Source organism: Panthera onca, chromosome A1 (assembly GCF_046562875.1).
Source record: "Panthera onca isolate mPanOnc1 chromosome A1, mPanOnc1 haplotype 2, whole genome shotgun sequence".
NCBI lineage: Eukaryota > Metazoa > Chordata > Mammalia > Carnivora > Felidae > Panthera > Panthera onca.
The window spans coordinates 146,985,659-147,011,629 of NC_138339.1; the positions used below are offsets into that span (position 1 = coordinate 146,985,659).

The 25,971-nt window shown below is 46.4% G+C and overlaps 3 protein-coding genes across 5 annotated transcripts; 2 read left to right on the forward strand and 1 right to left on the reverse strand.

Annotated features, from left to right (window-relative positions):
• Positions 1 to 3,137: 3,137 nt before the first annotated feature.
• LOC132680460 (uncharacterized) lies at positions 3,138 to 20,140 on the forward strand. Its single transcript, XM_078432863.2, has 3 exons — positions 3,138 to 3,198; positions 5,540 to 6,133; positions 19,500 to 20,140. Exons 1-3 carry the CDS (start codon positions 3,138 to 3,140, stop codon positions 19,817 to 19,819), a joined length of 975 nt encoding a protein of 324 aa, XP_078288989.1. The 3' UTR covers positions 19,820 to 20,140.
• LOC132681676 (transmembrane emp24 domain-containing protein 9-like) lies at positions 8,572 to 11,087 on the reverse strand. Of its 3 annotated transcripts, none has more exons than XM_060636355.3 (5): positions 10,808 to 11,083; positions 10,341 to 10,441; positions 9,887 to 10,012; positions 9,227 to 9,337; positions 8,572 to 9,047 (listed from the first exon to the last, which is right to left on the reverse strand). In XM_060636355.3, the coding sequence occupies exons 1-5, from the start codon at positions 10,935 to 10,937 to the stop codon at positions 8,898 to 8,900; spliced, it is 618 nt and encodes a 205-aa protein (XP_060492338.2). In that variant the 5' UTR covers positions 10,938 to 11,083; the 3' UTR covers positions 8,572 to 8,897. The 3 variants fall into 3 exon arrangements, with proteins under 3 accessions (XP_060492338.2, XP_060492337.2, XP_081652213.1); XM_060636354.3 differs by having other exon boundaries at positions 9,191 to 9,337; positions 10,808 to 11,082; XM_081796087.1 differs by lacking the exon at positions 9,887 to 10,012 and having other exon boundaries at positions 9,191 to 9,337; positions 10,808 to 11,087.
• A 204-nt stretch (positions 20,141 to 20,344) lies between the features above and the next one.
• On the forward strand, positions 20,345 to 24,155 carry TMED9 (transmembrane p24 trafficking protein 9). Its single transcript, XM_060636352.3, has 5 exons — positions 20,345 to 20,559; positions 20,730 to 20,830; positions 21,611 to 21,736; positions 22,096 to 22,242; positions 23,297 to 24,155. Exons 1-5 carry the CDS (start codon positions 20,376 to 20,378, stop codon positions 23,444 to 23,446), a joined length of 708 nt encoding a protein of 235 aa, XP_060492335.1. The 5' UTR covers positions 20,345 to 20,375; the 3' UTR covers positions 23,447 to 24,155.
• Positions 24,156 to 25,971: the final 1,816 nt, after the last annotated feature.

Consider the following 25,971-nt stretch of genomic DNA (forward strand, 5'->3'; position numbering starts at 1 on the left):
GGGGTGATACCTCATTGTGGTTTTGTTTTGCACTTCCCTGATGATAAGTGATGTTAAGCATCTTTTCATGTGTCTGTTGGTCATCTGTTTGTCTCTTTGGAAAAATGTCTATTCAGGTCCTCTGTCTATTTTTTTATTTTTTTAATGTTTATTTATTTAATTTGAGAGACAGAGAGGGAGGGAAGATGGGAGAGGCAGAGAGAGAGGGAGAGACAGAATCGAAAGCAGACTCAGCCGAAATCAAGAATTGGACGAGAACTGAGCCACCGAGGCGCCCCTTCTACCTGCTTTTTAGTCATATTGTTTGGGGGGGGTTGTTTCTTTGTTCTTGTGAGATTTGATGGTGTGGAATTGTATGAGCTCTTCATATATTTTAGATATTAACCCTTTATCAGATACATCATTTGCAAATATTTTCTCCCATTCAGTAGGTTGCCTGTGCATTTTATGGATGGTTTCCTTTGATGTGCAAAAACCTTTTCAGTTTGACACGGTCCCGACAATTTAATTTTGCTTTTGTTTCCCTTGCTTTCCCTTTCATAAATATGTTTCTAAGATCAATGCCCCAGAGATTGCTGTCTATGTTATCCTTTAGAAGTTTTTTGGGTTTTTTTTAGTGTTTATTTTTGAGAGAGTGAGAGAGAGAGGCAGACAGACAGACAGAGACAGAGAGAGCAGCGGAGGGGCAGAGAGAGACACACAGAATCCGAAGCAGGCTCCAGGCTCTGGGCTGTCAGCACTCACGAACCGCGAGATCATGACCTGAGCCAAAATCGGATGCCTAATCGACTGAGCCACCAAGGTGCCCCATTGTTTAGAAGATTTATTATTTTATTTTTTTTCAATATATGAAATTTATTGACAAATTGGTTTCCATACAACACCCAGTGCTCATCCCAAAGGGTGCCCTCCTCAATACCCATCACCCTCCCCTCCCTCCCACCCCCCATCAACCCTCAGTTTGTTCTCAGTTTTTAACAGTCTCTTATGCTTTGGCTCTCTCCCACTCTAACCTCTTTTTTTTTCCCTTCCCCTCCCCCATGGGTTTCTGTTAAGTTTCTCAGGATCCACATAAGAGTGAAAACATATGGTATCTGTCTTTCTCTGTAGGGCTTATTTCACTTAGCATGACACTCTCCAGTTCCATCCATGTTGCTACAAAGGGCCATATTTCATCCTTTCTCATTGCCACGTAGTACTCCATTGTGTATATAAACCACAATTTCTTTATCCATTCATCAGTTGATGGACATTTAGGCTCTTTCCATAATTTGGCTATTGTTGACAGTGCTGCTATAAACATTGGGGTACAAGTGCCCCTATGCATCAGTACTCCTGTATCCCTTGGGCAAATTCCTAGCAGTGCTACTGCTGGGTCATAGGGTAGGTCTATTTTTAATTTTTTTGAGGAACCTCCAAACTGTTTTCCAGAGTGGCTGCACCAGTTTACATTCCCACCAACAGTGCAGGAGGATTCCCGTTTCTCCACATCCTCTCCAGCATCTATAGTCTCCTGATTTGTTCATTTTGGCCACTCTGACTGGCGTGAGGTGATATCTGAGTGTGGTTTTGATTTGTATTTCCCTGATGAGGAGCAACGTTGAGCATCTTTCCATGTGCCTGTTGGCCATCCGGATGTCTTCTTTAGAGAAGTGTCTATTCATGTTTTCTGCCCATTTCTTCACTGGGTTATTTGTTTTTCAGGTGTGGAGTTTGGTGAGCTCTTTATAGATTTTGGATACTAGCCCTTTGTCCGATATGTCATTTGCAAATATTTTTTCCCATGAAGATTTATGATTTTAGATCTTATATTTAGGCCTTTAATTCCTTTGGGGTTTATTTTGTGTATGGTGTAAGAAAGTGGTTCACTTTTTTTTTTTTTTTTTTGCATATAGCTGCCAGTTTTCCCAACACCATTTATTGAAGAGATTTATTTTCTCCATTATATATTCTTGCTTCCTTTGTTGATTAGTTGACCATATAAATGTGGGTTTATTTATGGACTCTATCCTGTTGCATAAATCTATGTAGCTCTTTTTGTACCATTACCATACCTTGTAACCTTTTTGATTTAAAGTCTATTTTGTCTGATACTAGTATAGTCTCCCTGCTCTATTCTGGTAACTGTTTATGTGGAATAGCTTTTTCTATTCTTGCACTTTCAAACCTATTTTTGTCTCTGGGTCTAAAGTGAGTGTCTTATAGACAGAATATAGTTGGGTCATGATTTTATCCATTTTCCCAACCTTTGTCTTTTGATTAAAGAATTTAATGCACCTACATTTAACTTTTTTTAACATTTATTTATTTTTGAGAGACAGAGAGAGGCAGATCATGAGCAGGGGAGGGGGAGAGAGACACATACACAGAATTCAAAGCATGCTCCAGGCTCTGAGCTGTTTGTTAGCACAGAGCCCTATGCAGGGCTCAAACTCATGAACTGCGGGACCATGACCTGAGCTGAAGTCGGAAGCTCAACTGACTGAGCCATCCAGATGCCCCTAATGCATCTACATTTAAAATAATTACTGAGGGGTGCCTGGGTAGCCAGTCGGTTAAGCATCCGACTTTGGCTCAGGTCACAATGTCACAGTTTGTGGGTTCGAGCCCATCCAGCTCTGTGCTGACAGCTTGGAGCCTGGAGCCTGCTTCGGATTCTGTGTCTCCCTCTCCCTCTGCCCTTCCCCCGCTGGCACTCTATTTCTGTCTCTCAAAAATAAATAAACGTTAAAGAAATTTTTGAGTGATTACTGATACAGGGATGCCTGGGTAGCTCAGTCAGCTAAGTGTCCAACTCTTGATTTTAGCTCAAGTCATGATCTCATGGCTGTGAGATCGAGCCCTGCATTGGGCTCTGCACTGAGCGTGGAGCCTGCTTGAGATTCTCTCACTCCCTCTCCCTCTGCCCTCCCCCAGCTTCTCAAAAAAATTTAAAGTAAATGCTGATAAGGAGGGACTTCTTTCTGCTGTTTGCTATTTTGTTTTCTATTTGCCTTATAGCTTTTTCTGTCCCCCACTTCCTACATTTACTGTCTTCTTTGCATTTAGTTAATTTTTTAGTAGTGAATCATTTAAATTCCTTTCTCAATTCCTTTTGTGTATATCCTATGGCTATTTTCTTTGTGATTACCACCGAGATGACATTTAACATCCTAAAGTTATCTCACTCGGATTTGAATTTATACCAGTTTACCTTCAGTAACACACAAAAACTCTGCTCTTGTAACAGCTCTGTTCTTACCTATCCGTTGTGGATATCACAGAATTATAACTTTATTCATTGTGTGTAATGGTTACTTTTCTTATAAAAAGAAGCTGTTGAAACATGCAATAAACTGAATAAATCTCAAGAGAGTTATGCTTAGTGGAAAAGACCAATCTCAAAAGGTTGCATACTGTAAGATTCCATTTATAGAACATCCTTGAAATGACAAAATCATAGAAATGTAGAACATAGACTCGTTGTTGTCTGGGGTTAAAGATGGGGTAAAGGAGTAGGAAGGTAGGCTACAATAGGTCAATATTATATTCCTGTGGTGATGGAAATGTTCTGTGTCTTGACTGTATCAATGTCAATGTCTTGTTTGTGATATTGCATTATACTTGGGCAAGATTTACAATGGGGGAAACTGGGTAATTGGTACACTGGATCTCTCTGTGTTATTTCTTGCAACTGTGTTGTTTCTTGTGAATCTATAGTTATCTCAACATAAAAAGTTTAATTTTACAAATACTATAAGCTCTTATAAAATATTATCATTTATTAACTCTGCAATCATTTGTTAATTCTGAACGATGGTTACATCAACACTAATAGCATGTAGTTGTAATGACACCAAGAAAAACACAATCAGCAATTCACAGAAGAAATCAAATGACCAATAAGACATACTCAGTATCTGAGGAAACAAAGATTAAAAGGACGGGAGGGAGCCGAGGTGGCTCAGTTGGCTAAGCAGCCAACTTCGGCTCAGGTCATGATACCACGGTTCATGGGTTGGTGCACCGCGTCAGGCTCTGTGCTGACAGCTTAGAGCCTGGAGTCTGCTTCAGATTCTATGTCTCCCTCTCTCTCTCTCTCTCTGCCCATCTGTGTGTGCTCTCTCTCAAAAATAAATAAATAAACAAAAAAGAAAAAAAATTAAAAGGGTGGGAAGGAAAGGAAATAAGTGGTAAATAAAGGGAAATACAACTTTTCATCCACTGATTTTGCAAAGATTAAAAAGCTTGAAGATGTTTGACCAGAGGGTGGAGAATAAGCACCAGGACACACTGTTGGTGAGACTGTAAATTGGCACAAAGTTTGAAAGGACAATTTTGTGATCTCTTATCAAAAAACTATGTCCTACAGTAATGCTTTTTTAGAAAATGAACATGAATTTTTATTTCAGCAATACAAAAGAGCAAATAATTAGGGGGGAAGAAAATTTAACCACTTCATCAGAGGAATGGTTAAAAAAATAAGGTACTGTATGAACCACGATTATGTTATATTGTTACTGTTAAGAAAAATGGTGGGGCCTCTGGGTAGCTCAGTCACTTAAGCATCTAATTCTTGATTTCAGCTCAAGTCATGAACTCACAGTTCCTGAGATGCAGCCCCATATCGGGCTCTGCAGTGACAATGGGGATCCTGCCTGTGATTCTCTCTCTCTCTCTCTCTCTCTCTCTCTCTCTCTCTCCCTCCCTCCCTCCAAAATAAATAAGAAGAAAGAAAGAAAGAAAGAAAGAAAGAAAGAAAGAAAGAAAGAAAAAAGAAAAATGAGTAAAGACTTCCAATGAGGGGGAAATGTCAACACATTCTCATCAAATTTTCTTCTTAGGGCCAAACAAAACACCAAAGAGGATGTAAATTAGAGAGAACACCTATGATTTCTGTGAAACCTTGACATGGCACAATCATAAACTGCTAACTCCAAGACCTGCCAAAATACGGTAGAATTTGTATAAAATCCAGGAAGGACAGTAAATCCAGGGTATTCAGACCTCTGCTGATCTCACACTGAGCACAGAGCTCTCCAAAACGGGGTGACTCTGCCCCAAGACCCCCATTAATACTCCTTTACCTGGTTGGGAAGGGGGTGCTGGTTCCTGGAGCGATACAGACCTGAGTAGATGAGATTTAGGAGTGGATGGGTTTGGGAGGCAAGGAAATGGTAAAGAGAGTCTCCCAGGCTTTGTTTGTTTTGTTTTGTTTTAGGTTTATTTATTTTGAGAGAGAGACAGAGAGAGAACAAGCAGGCGAGGGAGAGAGGGAATCCCAAGCAGGCTCTGCGCTGTCAGCGTAAAGCCTGACATGGGGCTCAAATCCACAAACCGTGAGATCATGACCTGAGCCGAGATCAAGAGTCGGATGCTTAAAGGACTGAACCACCCAGGTGCCCCCCTCTTTTTAATTTTTTTTTTTTTTTTCAAAGATAAATTCGTGCACTCTTGCAATGCGGAGGAAAGTCAGGGATCCTCGGTTTCAATCCTGTATGAGCTCATGATTCACTGCGACCACAAACATACTGCAGATACTTGCAGCATCTGTAAAAAGCTGAGAATCGCTACCACTTGCCGGATCACCAAGAAGATCCACGCAAAGGTTTCAATTCAAGAGCGCCAATTCGACTCCAGGCAGTAGCAGCTCCCTATTCTGGTAATGCCCGGCAGAGGCCGCGGGGCGTCTCGGGACTTGTAGTCCAGCTGGTCGAACTCGCTATCCCGGCATGTCCCGCGGCGGCGTCAAGGTTACCACGCGCCGCCTGCAGTGGCTGCCGAGACAAGAGTAGGGTGGATGCCAAGTGCGAGTGGGGAGGGTGTTTTGCGCCCAGTGAAGGCGGGCTTGACTTCCATATCGGGGAGACCACAAAGAGCTTTATTGAAGAGATTCCGGACGAGACCATAATTATAGGTGCGGGCGGAGGGGGAGAGTTTGAAACAAGACCTTGGGGTAGGGAGAGTCAGCTCTTCCAGAGCCGGGAGCAGCCGGTCTCGCCGCGTCCTGGCGTGGGCCGACTCCATGCCACCTCGCGCTCATCTGACCTCCAGGAAACTACCGGACGCAAATGTATGACAAGCAGCGGAGGAGTACCAGCCGGCCACCCCCGGGCTCGGCATGTTCGTGGAGGTGAAGGACCCAGAGGACAAGGTGAGCCGACCCCAAAGCCCGCGGAGCCCTCCGCCCTGCGCTTAGACGCCAGACCAGGCAGGTGCTAGTACTTCCCCTCCTAGTTGCCGCATCTGCTGAATTGCTGAAGACAGTTGGGTGTTGTGAGAAGATCACGCCCGGCTTTGCGCTCTAAGCCAAGCTTGGGCTGCTGCAGTGCTAGAGGCTCTTCTCAACCTCTTACCGACTGCTGCGTGACTCTGCCAAGTCACTGAGCTTCCCTGAGCCAGTTTCCTGGTCTGTGAAATGGAAACTCACCTATCTTACAGGTGTGGTTGGTGCCTTAATTGTGGTGCTGGCAGTCAAAGAATTTTGTCAACTCTGACGCTGTGGCATCCAGACTTTAAGGTTTCACAGGACAGAGTGCTTTCCAAAACGAAGAAGCAACTGTTAGTTTCGCCAGATAAGGATATTAAAACAAAGGAAAACAAATCTTTAGTTGTCCCCTTTCATTTAACAATGGAGTCACCCCAAAAGAGTTGAAAGAGCAGGAGCTCTGAATGAAGGAAAGCCCTTCCCAGAAGCAGTCACATCTCAGCCTCTTCTCAGACTCTTCTCCCTTGCTAGATAAGCTTTTCTTTTCTTTTTTTTTAGAGAGTGTGTCCCTGCAAGAGAGGGGGAGAGGAGCACAGAGAGAGAATCTTAAGCAGGCTCCATGCTCAACGTGGAGCCTGTGTCAGGGCTCGATCCCATGACCCTGGGATTATGACCTGAGCGGAAATCAAGAATCCTCTGCTCAATCATCTGAGCCACCGAGGCGCCCTGTCAGATAAGTTTTCGGCAACTGCTGCTGAGCATCTCTGGACCTTCCTTTTAGTGTTGTGGAGTGCCTAAGGCTCTGTTTGCTAACTTTGGAGGCAGTGAGAGCCTTAAGCCCTGTTTCCTTCCAGGCCCATCCTCCTTGTAACACTCGCTGAAGCCCCTTCTCTCTAGGTCATGTTGGTGGGGCAGTATGGCTGAAGGCAGGTTCACTTTCACCTCCCATACCCCCAGCAAACACCATATCTGTCCTGTGGTCTCTCTTAGAGTCGGGATTATGATATAGTGGCCTCCTTTCAGTTTCCCCAAATTGCCATATTCTTTTTTGCCTTAGGGCTTCTGTAGGTGCTATTCCCTCTGGCCAGAACACACTTCTTCCAGCTAACTCCTAATCATGAATGCAATTCTAAAAAGCAGCATTTCCTGACCATCTAGACTAGGCTAGAGTTCCAATCATGTCAATCTTAGTGCACAGCCTTCTTCTCAGAAGCATGCATCACCCTTAGCTGTTGTTCAAGCCCTGCCTCATTTGGTGTCAGACCAGAGGCTCCGTGTGCAAGAGTGTGCCTTTCTGGATCACTCTGCTTCTCCTGTGGCAGACAGCAGAGCACCCCCCCTCCCCCCACACACACATATGCACCAGCTTCAAGTAAGGGTAATGGACCCTATGATCACATACTCTGGTTACTCTCTAGTGGTTTCCCTCAGCCTTCAGTTCAGTCCATTCATACTTTCCAGAGGCCAGTCATGACCACACCCACAAATGAGCAACATCTCCAAGGCTTGCAGTGTCCCTCAAGAGTATCTTAGGGGAGGTTGTGTCTGTCCCAGGGGCCAAGAGCAGGGTTTGTCACAACTTCCCCCTCCTAATGGGGAGTCTCCCTTGGCCTTGATGATTTGGACTTGATTTTCTTGATGAGTGAGCTTCCTTATGACAGAAAACATCAGATTCATATGAGCGCTGACTATATTCCAACAGAGCAACCAGCAGAGGGCTTGGTAAAATGTGGGCTAGATCAGGCAGATGCAGTGGGTACATAGATGCCTGGTTATCTATACTTGTGTGCGCATGTGAAGGCTGAGCCACAGGAATGCTGAATATAATGGAAACAATTACTTCGAATCTTGTTTAAGAAAAAGAAAGGAAGGAAGAGAGAGGGAGGGAAAGAGGAAGTAAGGAGGGAAGAAAGAGGAAGAAAGAAAAAGGAACAAAGAGAGAAAGGAAGGAGAGAAGGAGGGGGAAGAAGGAAAGAAAAGAGAAAAAGAATCTCCTGAAAAAAATCAACCAGTGACATCACAAAGAGAGACACAGATTGGCAGAAAATAGTAGGAAGACAGAGGTGCCCACTTGACCTCCTGGAAGAACCCAGCAGTCCGAGCGGCTAGAATAGCACATGAACTTGACCCAACCCCAGAAAGAGACAGAGGATCCGCACAAGCACTCAGGTTACCCATAAAATGGACCCAAATTGGACTTTTCTGGAAAGGACTCCACAAGTTGCTAAGGCTTTTGGAGTACAAGCTTCCTTCACCCCATCCATTTTGGGATCAGCACCCACCAGTACATGTGGGGCCTCACACACCTGTCAATATCTGGTTAGAAACAAAACACTGGAATGAATTGCAGAGTAGGAGGCAATAAATGCTTAGGTCAGAGAGTCTGCAGTTTGTAATTCACTCTTAATTCTCCATCTTGGGATAGTTCATCCATCTGGTTTAGCCTGGGGATGGGGGCACCGTCACCCTCCTCAGCAGCACAGAGCCACACAGAATCCTTCAGCTCCCCGACCAAGTGTTTAGTGGGAAACCCATCCTTTCCCAAGTGCTGGCTGAGAAACCAGTTCAAAGAAGTCCTCTGTCCCCCTGCCAGTAAGCAAGGAAGCCCTGCAGGGTTGGGGGGTTGGGAACCAGGAAATAGACCAAGCCAGGCCACTTCCCATCAGTGAACAGAAGGGGAATGAGTTGGGGCTGGGTTTCTGGGGCCCACCTACACCAGCTTCTTGGCTTTAAAGAAACTCTTGAGGTGCTGCATCTGCCAGACACCTGTGGCCACGAGGATGAAGGTCTGCAGAATGGACCACCACAGCACCCGCTGGTTTGTGCTCTCGCTGGTCTGCCGGAAGCGCTCCTCTCGCCACTGTGGGAGGGGAGAAGGGAGTAGATACGTGTCCGGAACTGAATTGCACCCCCACCCACTCTGGGGGAAGAGCGGGAAGCTTCCCTTCCCAGGAGGTGACACATCCCCCGTCCCAACTGTGCCAGCCCAACCCAGCCCCTCACCCTCTGGTATTCCTGCTCCTTCTGGATCAACTCCACCTGCTCCACAAGCTGCTGGACACGCAGATGCAGCTGGGTCAGCTTGTCCTTGGCTGCAAACTCCGCGTAATCGTTGGTGCGTTCACCCAACTGCATATCCAAGTGAATGGCCTGGAACGGGGGAGCCAAGAGTGGGAGTCAGGGAGCTTAGCTCCATGGACCTGCTGGAAATCTAGCTTCTGCATCCCAGCCTGGGCCTGACACTGTTCCTCACACACCAACTTGTTGACTGGCCTTGCTCTGGGCGTCCAAACACCAGATCAGGACTCGGCTTGTGTGGAGTTGTATATTCAAAACACCAAGGATAGGGCCAACATGTGCAAAGGAAACAGAGGTAAGACTCTGAGGCAGTTTACTAAAAGTCCTGTATTGGGAGATGACAATGGAGAGGCCTGCAGCAATCAGCAGAACAGCTCTGAATTTCACATGGTGAAGCTCAGTATGTATCCTAGCGATGGGTCAGGGAGCCGAGGGAGGATTTTAAGTCACGGTAACTCCCTCCCAAGGTCTCCTTTTATCCTCAAGATCTGTTCCCCATGTGCTCACTTCATGTAGAGTCCCAGCCCTACTCAACAGGCACCACCCACTGCACCCTTCTCACTCTAGAGGCAGAGAAATTGAGTCCCTGGGGACGGTGGACCTCCCACCTGCCACACTCACCAGCTTGCCATCATAGAAGAGGGCGAACCGGATAGACTCAAGGTGGAGGCAGATCTGGTGCTCTCCTGGAGACTGGGAGGTGAAGGTGAAGCTGCCCTGAGGGCCGTACTGACGGGCCAGAAGGTTCTAGAGGAAGCAGCCTCCAGTGAGCACAGAGATGTTAGCCATACACTTGCTTCCAGGAGAATTGTGGGGGTATCCCAGGTCTACACCCCCACAGGCCAGATGGGACAGTGTGAAAGAAATGACATCAGTTTGGCCAGAAATTCTCAGATCCCAGCATTGCCAATACAGAGTACAGTTTGCAAAGAGCATGGCCCTCCTTAAGCTATCCTGCCTGTGAGAAGACATCCTTCTGTGAGAAATGAAGGACTAGAGAAGGCTACACATTGACTCTGGGGGCCTGGGGGTGGGGGCCCGGTGGAAGGCTGCAAGGAGTAAAGGCCTGCCTCACCTTGTTCTCCGGGTCCTTCACAAACACGAATAAATTGATCCACTGAGGGGAGGGCTGGTACTTTTCCATAGCAGGGTCGTATAGCTCCGTCTTGTAGTTACCTAATGGAGAGGCAACGGAGGTGCAATCCCATCCATACCCATGATGGAGTCCCAGTGGTCAGGGGAGGAACAGGAAGATCTTGAGTCTGAGGAGACCGACCACGGCCCTCGGCCTCTCCTCCCTTCTCCAGCCCCACTTCTCTGCCATCATTCCAGTCTGGTTCAGACTAGCCTCCTAGGCGCCCCCATCCCCGGCACAGGCAAGAGAAAGGATGCCTTGGCCAGACTGCTGTCCACCCATCCCTCTGAGCCCTACCCCCGGCAGGGGAGGGAAGATATGGGACTGAGCTGGTGCCACCCATTTCCCTCCCCTCTCAGGACTCTAGGTGCAGGGAGGGCAAGGCCAGGACTGGCCGAGACGCGCACCTATGACCACGGTACCATCGGGGATCTCCTGGATGAAGCACTTCTCCTCCAGCTCGCGGACCTCGAGGTAGAACGCGTCCCCGGGGCCCATCAGCGCCAGCAGCTGCCCCAGCAGCAGCGGCAGGGCCATACCGGTTGCCCGCGCTGTGCCCCATCCCCTCCCGGGGCCAGCCCGGGGCCCAGCTCCTCGCGCCCCGCAGGCCCCCGCCACCTTCCCGGGCGAGTCCTCCGGTCTCCGCGCGGAGCCTGCGGAGACTCTAAACTCGCGTACGGACTACAACTCCCGGGAGCCCTCGCGTGGCCCCGCCCCCGGCGCGTTCCCGCCGACCCACGCTGCTGAGGGGCCAAGCGAGACACCGCCCCCCCCTCCCCCCCCCCCCCCCCCCCCCCCCCGCCCCCAACAACCTGGAGGAACGCTCTGGAGCGCTTTCCGCCACCGGGCATCTCTTAATCCACGCAGAAACCCGGGGAGGCGTAGCTGCTGTTAGCCCATCTTGCCGATTAGGGTAATAGCTTCAGGGGCGGGGGGTTGCCCTCTGCAACATGCGGCGCAGCCACCCCAGATGTGTGCTGAAAGGATGGGGATAACGGGACGTTTATGACCTGGGCTTCCACCTAGAAGAGTTTAGGGTTGATTAGGGGAGAGGGGGTGACTTGGTGACATGGAATGAGAAGAGAAGCCCTGTGGGGTTTAGAGGCTGAAGCAGCAATTCAGGAAAGGGAGAGGGAAATGTCGCGGCTTTCGTGGAAGCAGTAGATTTGACTCAAGCCTTGAAGGATGATTAAGATCTCCCTGAGCAGCGAGAGACAAGAACAATTTAGGCAGGGGGGCCTAGGATTGCCTAGCAGCCAGTAGGCCAGTTAAGGAACTAGGGGAAGAAAAGTTACAGGAACTTTGAGGGTGAAGGTAATTGGGCCGAATCTAAGGGCACAGGAGGTGCCAGGCCCACATAATAGGGGAGCCCTTCATCCAGTGTACTTCCGTCTGCACTAGGAACCAGGAAGAGGTTGTGGGTGAGCCTGGAGGGGAGAGAAGATAGCAGGAAAGCCACTGGAAAAGGATAGCAGTACACAACCGAAAGGGGTGGGAGAGTGGAGCCAACATGACAAAATGGGAGCGGAGAAAAAACAAATCTAGAGAATTCCAAAGCCTACAATGCCCTGTGAGAATAGTGTAGACCCAAACATGTCAGTAGAAAGATGTAGTTCAACCCAGGTAGTGGGATGAAGTCTTCCACCACCTAGTGCCTGTGGTGCTAAGAGATGCTCATTAGTTTATTCTGCAACGTGTGGTGGTGGTGGTGGTGATGATGATGATTTTTTTTAATAAGTTTTTTTTTTTTTTTGAGAGGGGCACCTGGGTGTCTCAATAGGTTAAGTGTTTGACTTCGGCTCAGGTCATGGTCTTGTGGTTCATGAGTTCAAGCGCCGCGTCATGCTTTGTGCTGCCAGCTCAGAGTCTGGAGCCTGCTTCGGATTCTTTGTCTCCCTCTCTTTCTGCCTCTCTTCAGCTCGCTCTCGCTCTCTCTCTCAAAAGTAAATAGACATTAAAATAAATTTTTAAAAATTTTTTAATCTTTATTTATTTTTGAGAGAGAGACAGAGTGTGAGCAGGGGAGGAGCAGAGAGAGAGAGGGAGACACAGAATTCAAAGCAGGCTCCAGGCCCTGAGCTGTCAGTACAGAGCCCGACACGGGGCTGGAACCCATGAACCATGAGATCATGACCTGAGCCAAAGTCTGACACTCAACCGACTGAGCTACCCAGGCACCCCAAAAGAATTTTTTTAAAAAAATAAGTTGTTTTGAGAGAGAGAGCACGTTTGAGCAGGGGAGGGAGAAAGAGAGACAGAGAATCTTAAGCAGGCTCCACACCCAGCACAGAGCCCAACATGGGGCTTGATCTCATGACTGTGAGATCGTGACCTGAGCAGAAATTAAGTCAGACACTTAACCAACTGAGCCATCTAGGTGCCCCTTTAAATAAGATTTTATTTATTTAAGTAATGTCTACACCCAACATGGGGCTAGAACTCACAACCCTGAGATCAAAAGTCACATGCTCTCCCAACTGGAGCTAGCCAGGCACCCTGATGATCATCTTTTTTGTTCTTTAATGCCAGGCACTATTGTAATCACTTTTTTTTTTAATTGATTCCTTTTATGTTTTATTTATTTTTGAGAGAGCACAAGGGGGGAAGGGGCAGCGAAAGGGGGACAGAGGGTCAGAAACAGGCTCTGCACTGACAGGCTTACAACAGTGAGCCCGATGTGGGGTTCAAACTTCATGAACCATGAGATCATGACCTGAGCCGAAGTCGGACTAAGCCACCCCGGTGTCCCTGTAATCACTTTTTAAGTTCACTAAGTGAACTAATCTTTTAAAAATTGTTAGGCAGGCTCTAATGCTATTCCAGTTTAATAGCTAGAGAGGGAAACAGCTGCAAAGTTGAGTAAAAACTTGCCCAAGATCACCCAGTTGATAAGTGGCAGGCATTTGCTGACACGAACTCTGGTCCAGGTGTTATGACACGTGTTGGACATGAAAATGAATTAGACCTGTCATCTGCCATCTAAGAGCCCACTGAAAGAAAATGAGCAATTACAATACAGTGTTTTAAGACTGATAATATATTTTAGTTACCGGAATTGTCCCTTCATTTTAATGGTGTGGCTCATTGACAATCCTAGGAGAGTGTTTCTTACTTCCTCATTTGGAATGACTATTAAACAAAAATGACAGATTCAGATATTAATAACAGTCACGCTTTATAAAGGCCAAATAAACAAGAGCTGAAAAGCATCTGTTGATTTGGGAACTAGTTGTCTACCAGGGAATGTAGCTACAGCTGGGAGCAAAGGCAGAAAAGTGAGGACTCAGGTTTGGGAGACAGGGGTGCTGTCCTTGGTCCTGATTGTTCTCTGAACAGCACTACCACCACCTGGAGTAAAGTATTGGCTTTGTTTTGTTTCCAATAAAATTTGCAATCCCTCACAAGCCAATACTCTTATAAAATACAATTAAAAATGAAACTAATCATGTGCTTGGATATCACATCAATGTTAAACTTCTGTAAAAGGTTCTAAAAACTCAATTTCTGTACTTAAATCATTGCAGACCTGTAACAAACATGGATGGACCAGTGGCAGCCCCCACACTCCACTATGAGTAACCAGTCTTGCGTGGAAGTGGTCCATTGATCAGACTACTCACAGAAATCCCCCAAAGAGTAAAAAGTGGAAAATGCTTGCATCAAAATACATGTAAGGAGATAGTGCACCAGTGAGATTTTAAAGCCCAAAATCCAGACATTAAGAAGGGGGAATATGACTGCCCAAGGAGTAAAAGTGTTTTGTTAAAAATAGAGCAACCTATTTCTGATCGATGACGAGGCTAGGAACATAAGAGCAGTGAACCCACCAGTCTGCAATCCTCCCACTTGACAAAAAGCTCGTTCCACAATTGCTGCCAAGACCACTGAACCTGGGTGCCATTTGCAAGATTAAAAGAAGACACTGGGGTGCTACATCTACTCGCCCCATCTGTGGTTCACCCAAGACCTCAGAATTTGATGGGTTTTTTTTAATAGGAGAGATTTATTTGAAGACATATTACAGCATATAAAACTACATAAAGACTTAATTTCCACTCAAACACTGGTAGATTTGATATAATTCATAATAAAAAAAACTTTTTAAAATTTTATTTTATGTATTTTGAGAGAGGGGAGAGGGACAGAGAGAATCCCAAGTAGGCTCCATATTGTCAGCTCAGAGCCTGATGTGGGGCTCGATCCCACGAACTGTGAGATCATGACCTGAGCCAAAATCAAGAGTCAGATTCTTAACCGACTGAGCCACCCAGGTATCCCTCTCACCACTCTTATTTAACATTGTATCAGAAGATCTAGTAACTGTAAGAAGGCTAAAAAAAAAAAAAAAAGGCATGCGGATGGGAAAGGAAGAAATAAACCTGTCCCTATTTGTAGATGACATGATTATATATTTAGAAAAGTCTAAGAAATCCATAGATTTCCTAGAACTAATAAATGAATTCAGCAAGTTTGTATAACATAAGAGCAACATGTACAAATCAATCACATGTCTACATACTAACAAATATAAGGAAACCAAAATTAAAAACACAATATGATTTACAGTCAGTTCATAGAAAATGAATTACTTAACAAAATACGCATAAAATCTGTTTGCTGAAAATTACAAAATTCTGATGAAGAAAAACTCAAAGAAGACCAAATAAATCCAGAGACATACTGTGTTCATAGATCAGAACACTCAACATAGTAAATATGGCAATTCTTTCCAAACTATTACCCAAGTTTAACACAATTCATGTCAAAGTCCCACCAGGAGTTTTGTTTTATTTTAATTTTTTCAATTTATTTTTGACAGAGAGAAAGACAGAGCATGAGCAGGGGAGGGACAGAGAGAGAGAGGGAGACAGAATCTGAAGCATGCTCCAGGCTCTGTGCTGTCAGCACAGAGCCCGATGTGGGGCTCGAACCCACAGACCACAAGATCATGACCTGAGCTGAAGTCGGACACTCAACTGACTGAGCCACCCAGGCGCCCCAGGAGTTTGTTTTTTTTTTTTTAAACATAGACAATATTATTCTAAAATTTACATGGAGAGGCAAAGGAACTAGCATAACTAAAACATTCGTGAAGAAGAATAAAGTGGCAGAAATCAGTCTACCTGATTTCAAGACATTGTATGCCTTAGTCAAAAAATCAAAACTATAGGGGCACTAGTGTGGCTCAGTTGGTTAACCGTCCAACTCTTGATTTTGACTCAGGTCACGATCCCACAATTTGTGGGATGAAGCCCTGCATTGGGCTCTGTGCTGACAGTGTGGATCCTTCTTGGGATTCTCTCTCCCTTTCTCTCTCTGACCCTCCCCTGCTTGCGCTCGCTCTCTCTCTCTCTCTCTCTCTCTCTGTCTCTCTCTCTCTCCCCCCTCTCAAAATAAATAAAAACTTTTAGAATATATCCTGCACCAAAGTAGTACATTTGTTACAATCAATGAACCTACATTGACACATTATTTTCACCCAAAGTCCTTAGTTTACATTGGGAGTCCATCTTGGTGTTTTACATTCTATGGTTTTGGATATGTATCTACCATTATAATGTCATATAGAATAGTTTCATTGCCCTAAGAATACTCTGCACTCTGCCTATTCATCCCTCCTCCTCCCTTCCTGGCAACCCCTGATCTTTTGCCTTTTCTAGAATGTTGCATGGTTGGAATCATACAGTAACAACGTTTTTTGGATTGGCTTCTTTCTTTTTTTTTTTTTTTTTAATTTTTTTTTCAACGTTTTTTATTTCTTTTTGGGACAGAGAGAGACAGAGCATGAACGGGGGAGGGGCAGAGAGAGGGAGACACAGAATCGGAAACAGGCTCCAGGCTCCGAGCCATCAGCCCAGAGCCTGACGCGGGGCTCGAACTCACGGACCGCGAGATCGTGACCTGGCTGAAGTCGGACGCTTAACCGACTGCGCCACCCAGGCGCCCCTGGATTGGCTTCTTTCACTTAGCAATATGCATGTAAGGTTTCTCCATGTCTTTTCATGGCTTGATAGCCCATTTCTTTTTGGCACTAAATAATATTCCATTATCTGTATGTACCACATTTTATTTGTACATTCACTTACTGAAGGACATCTTGGTTGCTTTCAAGTTTGGGCAAGTATAAATAAAGCTGCTACAAATATCTTTATGCAAGATTTTGTGTGGACATAACTTCTCAATTTATTTGGGTAAATACCAAGGAGCCCTATTGCTGGATTACATGGTAAGAGTATGTTTAGTCTTATAAGAAACTATCAAACTATCATCCAAAGTGGCTGTAACATTTTGCATTCTCACCAGCAATGAATAAGAGTCCCTGTTGCACCATAACCTTGCCAGCATTTGGTGTTGTCGGTGTTTGGATTTTTATCATTCTAATAAGTCCCTGGTGGTATCTCATTGTTTCAATTTGCATTTCCCTAATGACATAGGATCATAACCAGGTTTTCATATGCTTTTTTTGCCATGTATGATCTTCTTTGCTGAACACTTTGTTCAGATCTCTTGCTCATTTCTTCATTGGGTTATTCATTTCTTACTGTGGAGTTTTAAGGGTTCTTTGTATATTTTGTTGTTCTTTGTCTGTTCTTTGTATATTTTGGATAGCAATTATTTCTGATATACATCCTTTACAGAGATTTTCTCCCAATTTATGGCTTGGCTTCTCATTCTCTTGAAAATAGCCTTTTCTATTTTTTTTTTAATGGTCATTTATTTTTGAGAGCAGAGACAGAGCGTGAGTTGGGTAGGGGCAGAGAGAGAGGGAGACATAGAATCTGAAGCAGGCTCCAGGCTCTGAGCTGTCAGCACAGAGCCTGATGAGGGGCTAGAATTCACAAACCATGAGATCATGAGCGGAGCCGAAGTCAGACTTAGCCACCCAGGCACCCCTTGAAGATAGCCTTTTCAACAAGTGATGCTATAGTTATTTGCCATCCTTTCACACACACACACACACACACACACACACACACACACACACAAGACTTGACTTATACCTCACACTTTATTAAAAAAATGAACTCAGAATAGAATATAGATTTAAATATAAAGTATAAAACTATAAAGCTTTTATTTTTTAAATGTTTATTTATTTTTGAGAGCATGAGCAGGGGAGGGGCAGAGAGAGAGGGAGAGAAAGACACACAGAATCTGAAGCAGGCTCCAGGCTCTGAACTGTCAGCACAAAGCCCGATGCGGGGCTCAAACCCACCGACGGCGAGATCATGGCCTGAGCTGAAGTTGGCTGCTTAACCGACTGAGCCACCCAGGGGTCCCTAAATTCCTCTAAATTAGTAGTTAAACATGTAAATTCCTTTCCCACATTCTTCTGTGTATATTTTACAGCTATTTTCTTTGTGGTTACCATGGGGGTTACATTTAATATCCTAAAAGTTAAAACATTCCAATTTGAATTTATACCAGTTTACCTTCAGTAACACCCAAAAACTCTCTGCTCCTTTTAACAGCTAGCTCTGTTCTCACCCTTTTCTGTGACTGATATCAAACAAATTATATGTATACACATCGTATGTAGTAGTTACTTTTTTTGCTATAATTGTTGATACAACCAATAAACTGCTTAAATCTCCAGAGAATTAACTAAGTGAAAAAAGCCAATCGTAAAAGGTTATATACTGTATGATTCCATTTATACATTCTTGAAATGACAAAATTATAGAAATGAAGAACACAGATCAGTTGTCTGAAGTTAAGGAGACGGTGAAAAAGAGGTGCCTGGATGGTTCAGTTGGTTAAGTGGCTGACTTCAGCTCAGGTCATGATCTCACAGTTCTTCAGTTTGAGCCCCACATCAGGCTCTCTGCTGTCAATGCAAAGCTTGCTTCAGATCCTCTGTCTCCCTCTCTACTCCTCCACGCACTCTCTCTCTCTCTCTCCCAAAAATAAAAATTTTAAAAATAAAAAAAATTTAAAAAAACAAGGAGCGCACCTGGGTGGCTCTGTTGGTTGAGCGTCCAACTCCTGATTTTGGCTCAGGTCATGATCTCATGCCTTGTGATTTCAAGCCCCACATAAGGCCCTCTGCTGTTAGTGAGGAACCTACTTCAGATCCTCTGTCTCCCTCTCTCTCTCTGCCCCTACCCCACTCTCACACATCCTCTCTCAAAAACAAATAAACATTTTTTTTTTAAAAAAAGGAAAGGATGAAAGAATAGGGAAGTGAGTGTGGCTTTAACACACAACATGAGGGATCCCTATGGTGATGGAAAAGTTCTGTGTCTTGACTATCAATGTCAATGTCTTGTTTGTGATATTGCATTATACTTGGGCAAGATATTACAATGGGGGAACCTGGGTAATTGGTACACTGGATCTTTCTGCATTGTTTCTTGCAACTGCATGTGAATCTATAGTTATCTCAACATAAAAAGTTTAATTTTACAAATACTATAAACTCTTATTATAAAATGTTATTGTTCATCAATTCTGTAATCATTTGTTAATTCTGTGTGATGGTTACATCAACACTAATAGCATATAGTTATAATAGCATTTAGAAAGACACAACCAGGGGCACCTGGCTGGCTCAGTCAGCTTAGCGTCTGATTCTTGATTTGGGCTCGGGTCATGACCTAATAAATTGGTGGGTTGGAGCCCTGCGTTGGAGGCTGACAGTGTGGAGCCTCTTTGGGATTCTCTCTCCCTTTCTCTCTCTGCCCCTCTCCTGTTCATGATCTCTCTCTCTCTCCAAAATAAATAAACATTAAAAAAAAAAAAAAAAAAAAAGGTTGAGAACATTAGACCAGAGTGTGGAAAATAAGCATTAGGACACACTGCTGGTGAGACTGTAATTGACATGAAGTTTGAAAGGGCAATTTTGTGACTTCATCAAAAAACTATGTCCTATAGTAATGCTCTTTTACAAAATGAACAAGAGTATTTATTGCAGCAATAAATGTAAGAGCAAATAGTAGGGGAAAAGAAATCTTAACCACTTTCATCAGAGAAATGGTTTAAAAATAAGGTACTGTATGAGCAAAGATTACATTATATTGTTACTGTTAAGAAAAAGGAGATCAAGACTTACAAAGAGGGGGAAATGTCAACAGATTGCCATTAAACTTCCCTCCACAGGGCCAAACGAAATAACAAAGAGAAGCCGAAGTAGAGAGAAAACCTCCAACTTCTACGAAACCTTGACGAGGCACACAGTCATAAACTGCTGCCACAATACACTAGACTATGGATCAAACCCAGGAAGGACACGAAGGGCAGACTCAGACCTCTGTTCATTTCACACTGCGCGCAGAGACCTCCAAAACGGGGCGACCCTGGCCCAAGACCCCCAATACTCCTTTACTAGCGGACCCCTGGGGCACCGAACCACCTTCGGAGAGAAGTCATCAGGGCAGTGCTCCGGCAGCAACACTCGCGTGGATGATGTCCGGTACTGATGACAGTGCGGGGGGGTATACCAGGGACCATACAGACCAGGGTAGACCAGATTTACCAATGGTTGGGTTTCAAGTGGCAAAGACGTGGTAAAATGAGACCTCAGCTTTTTGTTGTTGTTTTTGTACTTTAATTTTTTTTTTTCCAAGATAAGTTGGTGCACTGTGTCACTTTTTAGTTTTTAAAAATAGAAGAAAGCCCAGAGTGTCGGATGCAATCCCGAGGAAAGTCAGGGATCCTCGGTTTCAATCCTGTGTCTGCTCGTTATTCACTGCGACCGCAACCAAACTGCGTTACTTGGAGCATCTGTAAAAATTTTATAAACACTAGTAGTCGCCCCGCCGCCAGGGCGATTAACAAAAAAAAGGTTTCAATTCTTGGGCCGTAATTCGGAAGCAGGCAAAAGCTGCTCCCCAATCGGGTACTGCCTCGCCGCGGCCGCGGGGTATCTCGGGACTTGTAGTCCACCCAGTCGAACTCGCTGTCCCGGCAGGCCCCGCGGCGGCGGCAGGGCTACGTGGCGCCGCGGGCTGCGACTGCGCCGGCAGGTGGAGCAAGATGGCTGCGGAGCAAGGCGTGAGGGTCGTTGGGCCCCGGCCCGGAGGGGGACTGGGAAGGGTGATTCGGGCCCTCGTGCTGCTTCTGTGTTTTGTGGCCCGCGGAGGCGCGCTTTACTTCCACATCGGGGAGACCGAAAAGAAGTGCTTTATTGAGGAGATCCCGGACGAGACCATGGTTATAGGTGCGGGCGGAGGGGGAGAGTTTGGAAAAAGACCTTGGTCTTGGGGCGGGGGGTGCGGGAGAGTCACCTCTTCCAGAAAGGGAAGCAGCCGGTCTCGCCGCGTGCTGGCGTGGGCCGACTCCGCGCCACCTCGCGCTCATCTGACCTGGACTCGCCCCACTTCCCTCCAGGAAATTACCGGACGCAGCTGTATGACAAGCAGCGGGAGGAGTACCAGCCGGCCACCCCCGGGCTCGGCATGTTCGTGGAGGTGAAGGACCCAGAGGACAAGGTGAGCCGACCCCAAAGCCCGCGCGCGGAGCCCTCCGCCCTGCGCTTAGGCGCCAGACCAGGCAGGTGCTGGTACTTCCCCTCCTAGTTGCCGCATCTGCTGAACTGCTGAAGACAGTTGGATGTTGTGAGAAGATCGCGCCCGGCTTTGCGCTCTAGGCCAAGCTTGGGCTGCTGCAGTGCTAGCGGCTCCTGTCAACCTCTTACCGACTGCTGCGTGACTCTGCCAAGTCACTGAGCTTCCCTGAGCCGGTTTCCTGGTCTGTGAAACGGAAACTCACCTATCTTACAGGTGTGGTTGGTGCCTTAATTGTGGTGCTGGCAGTCAAAGAATTTTGTCAACTCTGACGCTGTGGCATCCAGACTTTAAGGTTTCACAGGACAGAGTGCTTTCCAAAACGAAGAAGCAACTGTTAATTTCACCAGATAAGGATATTAAAGGAAAGCAAAAGAAAAAAAATCATTGATTGTCACTTTTCATTAAAAAAAAAAAAAAAAAAAAAAAGAACCACACACAAAAAAGAGTTGAAATGGCAGGAGCTCTGAATAAAGAGCCCTTTCCAACCGCAGACCCACGTCAGCTTCATTTTAGATTCTTCACCCCTGCCCCCAGAAGTTCTCAGACAAGCTTTGGCAACTACCGCGGAGCAGCTTTGGAGCTTTTAGTGTGTGGGGTGCCTATGTCTCTGTTGGCTAACTTTTGAGGCTCAGAGAGCCTTAAGACTTCTTTCCTTCCAGCCCCATCCTCTCTATAACACTCACTGAAGGCTTTTGTCTCCAGGTGATCCTGGCCCGGCAGTATGGCTCTGAAGGCAGGTTCACTTTCACCTCCCATACCCCCGGCGAACATCAGATCTGTCTTCACTCCAATTCCACCAAGTTCTCCCTTTTTGCTGGAGGCATGCTGGTGAGTGGACCCACATGGGACTCGTAGCTTTCAACCTCTAAACCCTGGTGGGGCCTGGAGACTGGCGGTGCTTTGGGTGTGAGATGAGTGTGTCGGATTTTGTGTCTCCTAATAATTTTGGGTTTCCGCTGAACATCTGGGCACAGTCCCTGAACTCCTTGTATGTGCCTTGGTCCAAGTGTCAGCCAAGTTTATTCATGCCTGTTTGCCTAGAGCCCCATAGGGCTGGACACTGTGGAGGCCTCAGCCCTGGACGAAATGCACAAATGAAGGAAGGTAGGGGGACCAGCTGTCAGTGCCTGGCATGAAGATGGAGCAGGGCTGCCCGATTTCTTTTTCTCTTCCTTGTCTGTCCCCAGAGAGTTCACCTGGACATCCAGGTGGGTGAACACGCCAACGACTATGCAGAAATTGCCGCCAAAGACAAGTTGAGTGAGCTGCAGCTACGAGTGAGACAGCTGGTGGAGCAAGTGGAGCAGATCCAGAAAGAGCAGAACTACCAACGGGTATGTGGTTGGGCCAGGAGCTCCTGGGTGGGCTTCTTCCCAGAAGCCTTCCCCTCGCTCAGCCAGGAGTGGCATGTGTGTCAGATTCATTATGAAAGCCAAGGGACTTAACTGTGCCGCTTTGCAAGTCTAAAAGGTGGGGTGGGGATCACTAACTCCAGTGTGTAACCAAGGAGACAGGCTCTTGAGAGGCCATCATTGCTCTAAATCCCAGTTACATGTACACAGTGACAGAGCGGGAATTGATATTAATACCTTGGGTGTTATTTCCATGGCTCCAGGTGCTTCCAGGACCAGCTATTTCAAACTCATTTGTGTCCAGGAGCCAGGCGGTACCATGAATGAATCTGTGACCATAAGGACTGTTGTGTGTCTAATCCTCAGTGGTCTCGGTTAATTGTCAACCCAGGGTAGCCTTGCAGATAGATACGCTAGCCCTGGCTTTTAAGAGAAGCTAGAGATCCAAGTATTTTGATGTGAATTTTTACCAGGTTTTAACTATTGGCAAAACACATCCAGTCACTGGGCCACCAGTTTGCAACTTGTGCCCACAATCCTCGAGGAGCAGTTGGGGAAGACCTGGGCAGATAGCTTAGAGCACGTGCACTCCTGAGTGCTATAGGGCAGCTCTGTCTGATGGGGTGATACTACTGGCACTTCACCTCCCCTCCTCCCCCCCCAACTGGCTCCAGGAGAGGACCAGGGGAGGGCTGTACCTGACACATGAGCAGACAGAGGTTGGTTGGTTGGTTTGAAGTAGGCTGCATGCCCAATGTGGAGCTTCAACCCCAAGAGTTGCATGCTCTACCAGCTGAGCCAGCCAGGCACCCCCAAGCAAACAGAGTTAAATGAGTGGGTTCCTGGAGGTCACCTGGCTGGGGAGGATGAATACAGTCCCCAGGTGGGGTCTCTGGCTCTTTGCAGACACTTGATTGGAACCTGGGCATAGCTCTTTGATTCTGGGGCATCCTCTGCAAAGGGAACCCAGCAGTTAGACTGGCACCAGGTGGTGCCCAGCAAACTTAAGCTCCTCTTCCGCTCTCCCCTCTCACAGTGGCGAGAGGAACGTTTCCGGCAGACCAGCGAGAGCACCAACCAGCGGGTGCTGTGGTGGTCCATTCTGCAGACCCTCATCCTCGTAGCCATCGGCGTCTGGCAGATGCGACACCTCAAGAGCTTCTTTGAAGCGAAGAAGCTGGTGTAGCCAGCTCACAGGCCATCCTTCCTCCCGGGCTGGGGGAGAAAGGGCCTCCTGGAACTGATTTCTCTCTAGCAGGAGGACTGGTTCCGAGCCATGGATGTCTGGAGGGGAAAGGGGCTACAGGCACCCCAGGCACAAGTTTAGGGCAGGAGCTTGGCTGGCTAGTACTGAGCAGGTGGTGGGGCAATGCCTGTCCCCTCCCCTGGGCTCTAAGCCCTTTGCAGTAATCACCCAGGGTCTGGTGAAGCCACTGGGAGCCCCATTGGCACCTCAGAATCACAGTGTTACTGATCAGGGATGTGAGGCTGTTGTCTGGGGTGGCTGGGGAGGGGGGAGTGGGTAGGCACGCCAGTCTTTTTTCTGTCTTCCTTTGCTAACTTGGGATTTGAGCAGGTTGGGGTGTGGCCGTGATTCCCTGCCACCCTGGGAACCTCACTGTACCCTCCTTGGGACTAGACCCAGACTGCAGATCCAGGGTATGTGTGTCAATGGAGGGTGGGGTTGAGGGGGTTGCAGTGTGGGAAACTAGCCCTGAGGTTGACCTCAGCTTCTCAACATGGTTGTCCTTTTGGGGGCTTGAGGAACTGGGGTCAGGCCAGGCAGAGGCCTTGGTGCTGGCTGGGGATGGGGCCTGCAAAGTCTTAGTTACTGATTTCATTTTCAACAAGTCTAGGTTTGTTACATTGGTTTCCCAATAAAAAATAAAAAAATTCGCTTGTCCCACATAAAGTGACTGTGCCACCGAGGTGCTCAGGGAACGTCAGTTCTTCTATGCAAAGCACTTAACATTCCAAGATGAATACCCACCTGTGAAGTTCATTCTTTCCCTCCCCTCTATACCTTTCTGTAGCAGGGGATAGTGGGTTTGCCCAAGAGCATAAAACAAGTGAATGGTGGGGGGTTGGTGCCTTGTTCAGGAAGGTAGTGTGCATTGAACAGAAGAGCACTGCGGGTTTGGGAAGAACAGAAATCCTTGGGCTGGCGGGGATGAGGATGTAGATGGTCTTAACCAACAGAATGGGATTTCAGGAGGACCTTGAAGGAGAAGGATTCGGATGTAAGAAGGCAGAGCAGCCGTGGTTGGAAGCCCTGGCAGATGGCTGGCATGGAGGTGGGTGGACGTGGTTTCCACTGGAGTTTAGGGAGGGGGCTGAGGAAGCCATTAAGGGAGGTTGGTTAGAGTTAGAAGAGACTCGCATATTACCCAGTGTTTGACACAGTTTTGGGTACTAGAACCGGAGATAAATTTGAGGAAGGTGAATCCAGCAGGGTGTGAGAAAGAGACAGGCTGGGGAGGCCAGGCTGTGGACTACCTGAACTGACAAGGGGATATGGTCTGACCTCATACTACCTCCTAGACCTCTTCCACAATAAAAACAAAAAACTTGTTTAGAATAGCCTTAGCATTACAGAAAATTCATGATGTTAGTTCTCCCTATTATTGTCATGTACCAGTATGGTACAAGTGTTCAAGTTAATGAAACAGTATTGATACATTATCTTAGTTTTATTTAAGTAATCTCTACACCCCACATGGGGCTCAAACTCATGACTCCAAGATCAAGAGTTGCACGCTATTGAGCCAGCCAGTCTCCCAATATGTTATTTTTAACTAAAGCCCATAGAGTATGCAGATTTTCTTAGCTGTTGCCTAATGCCCTTTTTTCTGTCCCAGGATCCCATCCAGGACAAGTTACATTTCACCCCTCCTTGGCTATGACGGTTTCTCAGACTTGCCTTGTTTTTTATTACCTTGACAGTTTTTAGGAGTACTGTTCAGGTATCTTGTAGAATTCCCTCAATTGGGATTTGTCTGCTGTTTTTCTCATGATTGAACTGGAATTCTGGGTTTTTGAAAGACCATAAAGGTGCCATTCTCATCCCATCATACCAAGGGTACTTATTATTAACATGATTGTGGGTGTCACTGTTTAAAACTAATTAGGATTTTTATGTGAAATCTGATTTCTTGAGGCAAATCAGATCTGACGCTAGTGGGGCTTCATTCTGATTTAACAACAATTAGCAAGACTGAAGGGCAGCTGTTCCCCTTTAGAAGGGCTTGTGCTTTCAAAGGTCACAGTCCCACCTCCCTGCTTCCATTATTGGCCTCACCCCACTGACTGGTCTCTTCAGGGGATCAGCCTTGCCTTTGTCACCAGCCAAACCTGGGCTGGATTTGCCAAAGTTCTGTAACAGAGTGCAGTGCAATGGCAGAGTTCAGCAGTAAGGTCCTTCTTTGGTCGGTTTTATGCTGGGTTTAAGTGAGAATGGGCATCGCTGGGGATGATTAATTTCTCACAGTAAAGTCCTTTTGGAAGCACAGTGGTTGAGGCCGTAGATTGTGCAAAGTATCTTGGTTTACACCCTGAATTGCCTGTGTCTTCATTTCCTCATTTTTAAAGTGGGCATAGTAAGTACACTACCCATAAGGACTGAATGAGAGAACAGCAGTAAGCAACTTCGAACAATGACGGGCACATAGTAAGAACTCAATAGATGTTAGCTATTTATGAGGGAACTTCACA

Excerpts from the sequence above, each read along its gene's own strand:
- LOC132681676 (XM_060636354.3), bottom strand. The coding sequence starts at position 10,937 with ATGGCCCTGCCGCTGCTGCTGGGGCAGCTGCTGGCGCTGATGGGCCCC. Across the intron at positions 10,442-10,807 it reads CGATGGTACCGTGGTCATAG|GTAACTACAAGACGGAGCTA; the intron begins GTGCGCGTCTCG and ends CCTCTCCATTAG. Across the intron at positions 9,338-9,886 it reads TCTTCTATGATGGCAAGCTG|GCCATTCACTTGGATATGCA; the intron begins GTGAGTGTGGCA and ends CCCCCGTTCCAG.
- TMED9 (XM_060636352.3), top strand. The coding sequence starts at position 20,376 with ATGGCTGCGGAGCAAGGCGTGAGGGTCGTTGGGCCCCGGCCCGGAGGG. Across the intron at positions 20,560-20,729 it reads GGACGAGACCATGGTTATAG|GAAATTACCGGACGCAGCTG; the intron begins GTGCGGGCGGAG and ends ACTTCCCTCCAG. Across the intron at positions 21,737-22,095 it reads TTTTTGCTGGAGGCATGCTG|AGAGTTCACCTGGACATCCA; the intron begins GTGAGTGGACCC and ends GTCTGTCCCCAG.
- LOC132680460 (XM_078432863.2), top strand. The coding sequence starts at position 3,138 with ATGACATTTAACATCCTAAAGTTATCTCACTCGGATTTGAATTTATAC. Across the intron at positions 3,199-5,539 it reads TTTATACCAGTTTACCTTCA|CTGAGAATCGCTACCACTTG; the intron begins GTAACACACAAA and ends ATCTGTAAAAAG. Across the intron at positions 6,134-19,499 it reads TGAAGGACCCAGAGGACAAG|GGCCAAACGAAATAACAAAG; the intron begins GTGAGCCGACCC and ends TTCCCTCCACAG.